At 43.5% G+C, this 10,749-nt stretch overlaps 1 protein-coding gene across 4 annotated transcripts; it reads left to right on the top strand.

Moving 5' to 3' along the window:
- The first annotated feature begins 514 nt into the window (after window positions 1-514).
- LOC118511427 (inositol polyphosphate-4-phosphatase type I A) lies at window positions 515-10,250 on the top strand. 4 transcript variants are annotated; one of them, XM_036054520.1, is made up of 8 exons: window positions 515-617; window positions 697-883; window positions 1,176-1,444; window positions 2,244-2,345; window positions 2,776-2,940; window positions 3,233-3,433; window positions 3,511-7,012; window positions 8,270-10,250. In XM_036054520.1, the coding sequence occupies exons 3-8, from the start codon at window positions 1,327-1,329 to the stop codon at window positions 8,400-8,402; spliced, it is 4,221 nt and encodes a 1,406-aa protein (XP_035910413.1). In that variant the 5' UTR covers window positions 515-617; window positions 697-883; window positions 1,176-1,326; the 3' UTR covers window positions 8,403-10,250. The 4 variants fall into 4 exon arrangements, with proteins under 4 accessions (XP_035910413.1, XP_035910430.1, XP_035910421.1 ...); XM_036054537.1 differs by having other exon boundaries at window positions 948-1,444; XM_036054528.1 differs by having other exon boundaries at window positions 697-904.
- The last annotated feature ends 499 nt before the right edge of the window (window positions 10,251-10,749 follow it).

Genomic DNA, 10,749 nt, shown 5'->3' with positions numbered 1-10,749 from the left:
GTGCGTTTATGGCGAGAGCGATGGAATGAAAGCGAGGTCGGTACATCTTGCCGGCCGCCATGTTTAATTGTGGTGTGCTGTTCTTCATCTAAACTTAAACTTTTTTGAATAAAGATTTGAACAGATTTAAGTAGAAAACAGGCAAGCCCAATAGTAACTATATGAGACAGTCTATGCACTGTGGTATCAATAATTGGTCTGTAAATTTGGTAACAAAATCGTAATGCTTTCTCGCTCTTTCTAAGTAACAAGTAAACCTACCAAAGCAGGAAAGCATTACGATTTTGTTACCAGGGTCTAAACTGAAGATTTTTTTTATTTACGAAGGACGGCCTGACCGTATTGCTTAAAAACTAGAGTACAAAACGAAAATAATTCACAATGATTAAGATGTACAATGTATGCCGAATAATTTGAAATAAAAAATAATTATAAACTTGACAAATGTGCTTCACTTTTGATATTTGGTACGTGTAAACTCGGCTTGATCACGTTTGACAGCAGGCAGAAAAACATATGCATCTCATGTATATGTAGCCAGCAGTCGATCAGGTAGGACGGTGGGCTATCATAGTCGCGGAATAATTCCAGTCCCCTTTCCGCCCACCCGTCCCGGGGTAAGTTACCGGCAAAGGGTTACAGTAAAGATTGGTAAAATAAATCCACATCTAATCCGTATCTGTTTTCTTCGTGCAGTGAGTCAGCTGTGATCACAGCCCGGACATTTGGTTGCACCGTGGAACGGGGCAGATGAACCACGGATGAGCCCAAACGCGTTGACCACCACCTAGTGGCGATTGGTGCATTCAACAGAGCGAGAGGAACGAGCATTCCGTTCAACCATCACACTGGGGACAAGGGGAAAAAAATGGTGTGAAAGTGGGTAAGGCAAAAACACGGCTGGGTGAGTTTTATGTACTGTATCGCTTTGTTGTTGTTGTTTGCAGTTGAAGATAAGAGTATAGTTTCATAACGATCTATGTAAACAAACATTTCCGAAGCAATTTATTGCCGGACGGGTTCCACAACCATACGCTGTGAGCGTATCCGCCCAAACGCCCTAAGGGGTTGACAGAACAATCAACCTAGCATGTTGCAGCATGTTACTTCAACATTTGCTATTAATGTTCAGCATCAGCCATTAATGTAACGATGTTTTCTTTTTGTTATTTTAGGAAAGCTGCGCAATGCAAACCCACTACTAGTTTCATCCTATTTATGCTAAGCGCCCCTACATTCCAGTGGCCTAATTTGTCAGCCGTCTACATTTGGTTTTCTTTCTAATCGACCTACACCAACCAAGTCGAAAATTGATCGCACATCAGGATGCGTTTCAACAAACAGGAACTGATCACACTGGCTACGCAACCGAGCAACAAGTTCGAAAAGGAAGGTCCACTGCACGTCACGGAAAAGCAGGAAGGTTTCTTCCGCAAAACAGAAGGCAAGTTACACCGAGCACTGCAAACTACGGGGGTTTATGTGTTGTGAATGGAACTGTAACCGTCACCATTAATCATTTACTATGCTCTGTTTAGAATCTCGCGCTAATCTAGGTTTTATATGTGTGTTGGAACAAGTAAAGGGAAGGTCCCTTTACCGGTTGGGTAGGAACATCACATCGTTCATTTAAATGCACATTGCTCAGATTTGCGGATGACAAATCACACGTTCATCATGTTTCCATCTGTTTCATCCCCGTTTTCCACAGGCGATAAAATGGGCGCCTACCTCTCCCCTACTTGGAAGCGGAACATATTTTATGTGTGGTATCGATATTTACTGTTTCGTTATTTTTTTTATCGTTTTGGTGTCCATTCTTGTTTTTTCGGGAGCTGTTTGCTGATACTTTTATTTATTGTTTCTGTATTTCTCCTCGTTTTCCCTCTTTTTTCTCTCTCTCATTCGTACGTTCGCATACATCGCAATACATCTACAACAACACACGGCTCAAACAACTGCTGGTCGACGGATTCTTCAACAAAAATCTGGAAAATCTAACTGGAGCCTCTCCTCTCTTCCTTTCCACATTCATTTGGTCCCGTAAAATGTCCCGCACGCACGGTTGTTCTTGTGTTTTTAATTTAACTTGTTTTAACACATTATCTTTTCGGCATCCGGCAACTGGAAGCAATTGTTTTTGTTTCTCGGTCACATACCCTCTCTCTCTCTATATCTATACCCCCTTTCCCTCGTTTTTCAAATGTGGGGTTTGTGTTGAGGATTATGATTAATCCTCACAGATGAATCACAAAAGCTCACTGGCGATCGGCTAGTAGGTGGTCGTAAAGGTTTACTAAAACGTCAAAAGCCATTCAGTTGCATCGGTGGTGCATCGAATCAAGGTTCGTTTTGTTTGTTCTGTTAGAAAGACACCCATACGCACCCTGTTACTAAAAACTGTGTGTGTGTGTGTTTTTTTTACTGACAACGTCGTAGTTTTTGTTTTAACTTCACACTAACCAACTGGATTTTACACTGATTTCCCTTCTAATCGATTAAATCTTCAGCTTAATTCGGTGCGGTTTGTTGTCAATTTGAAAATTAAATTAAAGATAGTTTTGGAACAGGAAAAATGCCACGAATTATGTTGAACACCCCAAATACAGTGGCGGTTTGGTAGTTATTGCTTGGTAATTTTAACAAAGCGCTTAGCTGAAGTAATTTGTAATGGAAAAATTACATTTTGTCTGTGAATGGTTTTGTTTTTCGGCAGGATAATGAACTAATTGAAAATTTTCTTATTATTTTCTTCCACCATACTGTCGATCGCAGTAAGCCTCGAACGGTGGTGTCGACTGCGCGGTAATTTACTGTTCTACTTTAAATCTGGCGACCCATTTTCGGAGCCTCAAGGATGCATCGTGCTGGAAAAGTTCAAATGCATCACACCGACCAACAACGAACAGCAAGAGTACGATGGCTATGTATTTTATTTAGGTAAGTAAAGTAAACTGTAAGAAAAATGTATAGTAATTAATAACCAAACCAAGCGAAAATTCTGAAAATTTACCTTATAGCTAACGCAGTAGTTTTTTTTTATTCATAAAGAACGGCCTGGCCGTATTGCTTGCTAACGCAGTAGTTAGAGTTGTGGAAATTTCAAACACTATAATCTGTAACTACTGTGATTGTTACACTATTATCATACATTCATAGGCGTTACCAGTCATCGTAAAAACGATAATCCTATAATCACACTAACAATGAATGATCCCACTTTTTTTAACAGAATTTAATGACGGTTTGAGACAACGGTTCGCTGCCAATACACAACAAGAACGCTTCGAATGGATGCAAGCGATAGGGTTGGCGGAATATGACATTAAACGCGCCCAGCTCAAGTATCTTCGGGAACAGATCGATCGGCACCGTGGCACGATCCACGACGTGGACATCGATATGTTGCGTTTACAAACGGGGAAAGAAATCGGTAAGCTTGCGCGATCGATAACTTGTTTGCTTCATTTTTGTTTTTGTTAATCGAATCCACACTCTCTCGATTTGCAGATCTGAATGAAATCCCTATCTGTGAATCGGTCATCTCGTGCGACAATCTCCTTTGCGACGGTAACGGCAAACCACCGAACCCGTCTGTCGTGGTGCAGGTTACGTCGAACAATCGGGCGTCGGGATGGGTTAAGTATGGCCGGACGGAGGTGATTGAGCGTAGCTCCAATCCGCAGTTTATCTGTACTATCGCGTTTCGGGCGTGTGATGGGCTGCACGCAGAATCACTCATACGCTTTACCGCTTACGATGTGCGGGAGAAGGTCACGCAAACGGCAGTACCAATCGGGTGGGCTGAGATATCGCTCGGTGTGATAGCGGATACGTCGCGGTTGCGCATACCGTTGCGTACGCAGTCGTGCGGAGAAAATGCAGGCTTTCTGACGATCGCCACCTGTACACCGGATATGGAGCGGCGGAATAATCCTCGCTCACCGATGAAATCGGGTCTGTTTGGTGAGAATCAGCAGCAGCAGCAGCAGATGCAGCATCAGCAGCAACAACAGTTAGGTCATCGTCGCTCCCAATCACTACCGCCAAAGCTCGGCATTAAACTGTTTATTCCACCACCGTCGAAAATTGGACTCGTCTTTACCAATCCGACCATACACACGTACCGGTTGCATTCAGGACTCGGGGGTGACATTAGCGTGATGGAGGTAATGCTCGAAAGCTACCTCTGCTACCTGATCCCGCAGCAGCTCCTTTCCGTGTGGATCGCACGCGAAAAAGAACTTCTGCAGGAAATTTCCGGCATGGGCGAGCTGGGAGGCGAATGGCGTCAGAAGCAGATGGAACTGCTCGACAAGCATCTGAAGCTGCTGAAAGATTATTCGCAGGCAAAGCAGTATCTGCACGCACAGCAACAGCGTGGCCGATCGTTTAAGCCCAGTTGCCGTAAGGGTGACGAGACACTCGAATTCGCACCGGTAAATCTGCATCTACAGCGTATGTGGGCCCACAACGACACACTCAAGCGGGCCGGCATCCTGGACGTTATAACCGTCGGTGCGTTTACGCGTCATTCGGGCAAATCGAAGACCGGTGGCCTTATCAAGCTGCTGCACCAGGTGAAGGCTTCGCCGTCGAAGAGTGAAGCACAGCACAAGGTAACGGCAGCAAACGATGCGGTGCAGGCGATCAAGCAGTTGCGAAAGGAGATAGTGGAGATTATGTCACAGCTGCTGTATTTGGCGAAATCGAAAAACCCCAAAGGTATGCTACCACTTTGCAACGAAATGATGACGAAAACGCGCGCCTTACTAAACATCTGGGAACCGAGCCTGGTAGAGGAAGCGTTCGCTTTCATCGAGCGACACCGCATTATTGATGATCCCACGACCGGTGGCGAGGGTGGTGGTGGTGAATCTGGTGGTAGAGTCGGCGACGTTGGAACACTTTCCGTTGGTGGAAGTGGTGGTACCACGCTGTCCGCTATGTCACCGTTCCGGAAGATTACCCAGCAGCTGGGCGCCTTGGATCTGAAATCGCCCGAACTGGAAGATTTTTCTACCCCAATGGGACCGGCTCCGGATCTGTGGCCGCAGCAAGTCCAACGCACAACCAAATCCGGCACGCTCAGTGTGCTGCCACGTCCGGCCAAAGTGGTACCGTCACCGTCGTCCTCGTCTTCGTTCGATCTGAGCGACACGATCGCTACCATACAGAGCAGCTTTAATCAATTGCAGAAGCAGCACGAGGGTGAAAGTGAAGTGCGGCCTAGCATGACCTATTCCTTACCGAGTCCCTGCTATCTGCCGACCGAACAACCTTCCTCTTCCAAAGCAAACAAACCGTTCAGTGAAACGCATTTCGATGTCAATGGTGACGTAACGCTCACCCACGCACCGACGACACCGAGTGTAGTAGCTTCTTCCGGTACGACACTAACCGCGAATCAATTGTTGGAAAATAAGAACGAACTCCTCTCCAATGTGTACGATGAGCAGGGTTATCTGATAGAGAATACCGCTATTGTGCTCGGACATAATGGAGCCTTTCTCGACACGAAGGTGATGAGTTCGAGCCCGTCGGCAAATTACTATCGTCCGACGGAGGAACCGGAACCGCTTGATCTGACGCAGTTAAACATTGAAGCGAGCGTCATGTGTCTCGTGTCAAAGGTAAAGTTTCTTTGTGGACGATGTGGCAGCCCGGCGGTACGTCTGCGCCAACCGAAGTGTGGATCAATCGGTGCGCTACAGCGACCGTCCAGCATCGAGACGCTCCCAGCGTACACCGTGGTTACGAGTCAACCGCTATCGCTACCGCACGCCGCTGGCAACATTGCAGCCACGGAAGCTGCTGTTCCAGTTGTGCCGCAGTTGCCCGAAAGCGAACCGAGCCCAACAAAACCGTGTGCCATCGAGATGAAACCACAGACCACACCGCATCTGAACAACAGCAAGGACTTAAACTTAGCCCTTACGCAAGCAGTCGGCGAGGTCGCGCGAAAGGTGAAGAAGGGCAACAAGTTTACTGACGGGCTAGACCTTTCCGCTACTACCGATTGGGCGCTCGAGCTGCGTCCCTCGATGAAAAAACTGCGTCAAGCGATGGACGGTTTGTTAAAAACTGCACGACTTATGCACTCGGTCCAACGGCTCCAGCAGGACATGAAGAAAACGAGCGCCACACTTGCCATCATGTATCGACGCGACGTTTGCTTCTCCCAGGCGCTAACCTCCCTCGTCGCTGGACTGATGGCTAAGCTTTGGGGGCAAAATGTGACGGAAAACTTTATCAGCCTGTTAGTACATCTCGGTCCGCTCGCGTACTTCGAAGGGTTGCTTTCACTGTACGGCAACGAAACGGACATGTGGGGTGATATGAGCGTTGCGGTCGAAGACTTGGCGACGGTAGGCTTTACGCTCATACGCAGCAATCTGCACCGTGACACGAAGGGTGCGATACCGTTGCCGAGGGTGACCGGGTCCCGGCAAGCGCTGCGTGTACTGCTTCCCGTGCCGGAGTCAGTGTTTTGCCATCTGCCTACGAAGGAAGCGGTTAACTTCCGGGTAACGCCCGTGTTCTTTAACATCGGCATTAACGAGAAGGCGACGGTGGCAGAAACGCTAGGGTTTACGCGGGAACAGCATCGTTCGAACTGGGATAATTATGATCGGCTGAAGCAGTATCATAGCCGGTACCGGAAGGTACCGTTCAATTTCGTCAATCCCCACTGTTCCGCTAGCCAGGACACACCGACAAAGGTGGGTGCGTACACCACACCGCAGAAGGAGCTGCTCGTGCCGGACCATTCGGTGGTGAAGTTTTTGGACGATATGGAGGCGGAACTGCGTGCGAATCTGACGAAAAACTACTCCATACTGCAGCTGGCGGAGGAAGTGACGCGGGCGGTACAGGGTTTGCGGTTTACGTCGTGCAAGAGTGCCAAGGATCGGACGTCGATGGCAGTAACGCTCGAGCAGTGTCGTGTGTTGCAGCAGGAGTTTCATCTGTCACCGGGCAATGCACAAACCGTGCTTAATACTATGCGCAGGTAAGTGCACGAGCTAGAGGAAAGCATTGCAGGGTTTACGCGATCGTTCATGGTGGCACAGGGCATAGCAGTACAAAACGTTACATTTTTGTTAACGTATCGCTTTTCAAATGTTAAGAATTGTTTTCATTTGTTGAGAGGACTAGAGGAATCAACATTGTATAGATTTTGAACAATGATAGAACAATGATAGTAAGATTTTAGTATGGGGCAGTCCGGTGTCCGGGTCCAATTCCCATCCAGACCGCCTCCTCGTACGCAGGACTCATCAACGAACTACGGGTAAAATCAAGTCACAGAATGCCAGAATAGACAGGCCCGTGATTGAAAGTTCAGCATGTAGTGCTTGGAAAGAAGAAAAAGAGAAGTATGATCTTAAATTGATAAATATTTATGGCTCGTGCTCAGGCAAGTTTATCTAGACGAAATGGCGAAGCTGTTCTAAGCTTTTTAAGCAGCACTCAGAATTGGAGTAAATTTCATGATCGAATTAAAACTTCACCTTATAATATGCTGAGCCCAATTTATTTATTATATGCAATGTATGGCTCGAATGCAATCAATACTAATGATATTTATTAGTCTATTTTACAGCTAATACAGTTACAGTTACACATACCTAATGACCTTACAGGAGTACCCTATACTTGCTGCATTGATGGTTTGTTTAATTATAGAGACTCTTCCAACTTTGCTAGAGTATTGTTGTGAAGTTTGCGGGGAATTATTTTTCGGTGATTTGATAGTCCTCAAAAAAGTTCTAGAGATTGTTGCAAACCAACTATATGGTATAGACTGCGGATGGTTTGGCCAGCCTTCCGTCTATAGTCATTAATTCTGAACGAATCGATAGAGCCCGCCAAGTGCAATATCTGGGGGTATTACTGGACGAGAAATTGAAATATTGAAGAGAAAATTGAAAATAGCCAGATTGGCATCAGCGGTGCTGGCCAAATGCATGGGACAGTGTGTCCCGACTGTTGAAATAGTAGGATAAGATTGATTCTGAGTAGTACCCTGTGATGTCATCGTTTCCCGATTTTTTTATAGTGCATGCATGCATGATAAGAATTCACAACATCTTTAACGATAATTTAAGGTCTTTCTCAAAGCTATGATGGGTTATGAGGAGGGACTGATCTTCATCATAGTCCTAGTGCACCAAAACTTCATTTTGACTTAAGATAAATGGAATATTTTTCCAAATACATAACGTTTCACTTTATATGAGAATAATATATATTGTTTTCATTCTAGCGAGGGAACTCGATCGGATAATACGATGAAGAACGTTGGCACACGAAAGTACGCGTTCAACATGCCACAAGTACTGTCCCTGCCAGCAGTTTATCGACCTCCAGCGGGCACTTACGGAAAGGCACAAACTTAGTTTCTCCTTGGGTTTAAAGAGAGAGGGAGAGAGAGAGAGAGAGAGAGAGAGAGAGAGAGAGAGAGAGAGAGCTAAACAACCGTTTACTTACACTATTATAACTCTAGACGCGTCAAACGTATAAGTAACTAAGATTGTTGTTTCTTGAGAGTTTTGTTTTTTTTTCTTATTTAACAATTTACTTCAATTCAGTTTTTGTTACAATACACTAATTTGTTCGTTTTGATTATTTCTTGATAAATCGCGTAAAGAAGCTTTATGAATAAGAACACACATGGCTAAAAGCAGTAGTTTTGCTACATCGTTTTTTTAATTTTTATTATTAAAAGCATTATTATTTAGAAGAAATTATTAGTAGCCAGAACAATTGATGAAGCTCATTATTTAACAAAAAAAAAAAAAACATAATCCCCTTCATCAACATTATTAATTTCTTCAGTCAGCTACACATACAAGCAGCATTTATATATGAATTGTTTTTGTTTTAAAACGGGTTATTGTAGAAGAGGTCAATGTTTAATCAGTTGCAAACACGAACATTAAATTTTTATAACGTATAAGCATGAAAACAAAAATACCAGTCGGTTCGAGACCATTTGCACAATGAAGCAGAACGTTAGCGAACATTAAATACGATCAAAGGAATGAAAAAAAAACTGTTGCATTAGCAGTGGTATAAGTAAAAGATAAAGAACAGTAACCGGCCGGTAGCACATCTTTCATATTCAATACAATTATACTCGAGGTTAGAGTCGGCTGGTAAAAGTAATTCAAACAGCAGAAAGCTATCGTTGAGAACCATTCGCACGGCAAACAATCGGCATTTAAAGTCTCTCTTCCCGAATAAGAATTAGTATAACTCACAAAGGAGCATTACACGAATCCACAAAGCTTCCAGAGAGACCGATAGAAAGGGGGGTGGGGGGGGAGGGGGAAGAAACAGTACCCCAAGAGTAACGCTCGCTGTTCAGGATGTTACGTTATCCGTTACGTGTTATCTGCATATATACATTGTTCGTCTAACTGTCTAAATACTCGCAGCGATCGATTTATATAATCTACTGTCCGTTTGATACTCGATACACATCATGTTTCAATCACTTATTACTGCTTTTCATGTTCTGTCTTGTCTCTTTATTTTTTCACTCGTATTACTCCCTCCCTTTTTTCACTCTATAGTTAACAAGCTTTAACAGTATATATTTTGTCGGTTCGAATTTACCGGTACGGACACCACATCTAAGAAGCTAACTAATCACATAGAATAACTTACTACCCTTTGTTTTTGAAGTTCAGCAGTTTTAACCTTCATATTTACTATAAATATATATGAACATCCAAATTTAGCTTGTTCAAAACGTTTCAACGAACGAAGGTTTCCGTTTATACCGTAGTTACAACACGAAATATAGCAACGATAAAACAAACAAAACGGATTGGGAATAAGAGATGCGATAAATTCAAATCAATAATTGAGTTACGGTAGTGACACGTTTCATAAGATATACTAGACTAACACAAAATTCGAAACAAAACAAGTCTTTTATAGTATCACAGTCTAACGTTCCAAACACACCAACATAGTCCAACATATCTAGGAAAAATCTGTCAAACAAAAACAAAAAAAAAAGAATCAACTGTCAAAGTAGAATAGACTTAAATCATGCATTGAGGATGGACTTGGCAGGGTAAAAGGATGGGTGTCTCTTTCGGATGTCAAAACAAGCTGTCTGGCAAAGCATCCCCGTTTTTCGTACGTGTGTAGCATTGAACTTTGAAATCTTTAAACAAAATTACTCCTAAACAAAAAAAAAAAAACAAATCAGTGCCAATTTTGTTGTTGTAAAAGATAGGAAAGTAATCAAGTTACAACATTCGTACAACCCTAGGCGATTAATTATTCGAGAATTACAGGAAGCTTTTTTTGAAATGAAATTCGCGCATCTCCAGCACGCTCCCCAACCTCTGAGACTGTGAAAAAAGAAGAAAAATAAATAAATTGGGAGACGTTGCAGTGTTTTACTGATAGAAAAACCAAAAAGGCTCGGAAACAATGTCATTCGCACACATATTTATCACCTTTCGCATACTTAGGGTAGGCATACTAAAACTTTTTTTTTGACAAACTCGTTAACGGTACTGACGTAACAATTGAGTGAAAGAACCAGTGTACGCTAAATAAATTGTATGCTGTAAGTAATAAAACCAAAAAACGATCAATACTAACTCGGAAAATACAAAACCCATGTTTTTTCTCTGTGGACAGGCGTGTCAAACCTGTCATTTTAAGTTTAGTTTTTGTTCTATTTTTAAGAAGATCTACTTCGCTTCATTCCCGCAAAACAAA

The sequence above is a fragment of the Anopheles stephensi genome, chromosome X (assembly GCF_013141755.1).
Source record: "Anopheles stephensi strain Indian chromosome X, UCI_ANSTEP_V1.0, whole genome shotgun sequence".
Lineage (NCBI taxonomy): Eukaryota > Metazoa > Arthropoda > Insecta > Diptera > Culicidae > Anopheles > Anopheles stephensi.
This window is presented reverse-complemented; position numbering and strand designations above follow the sequence as displayed.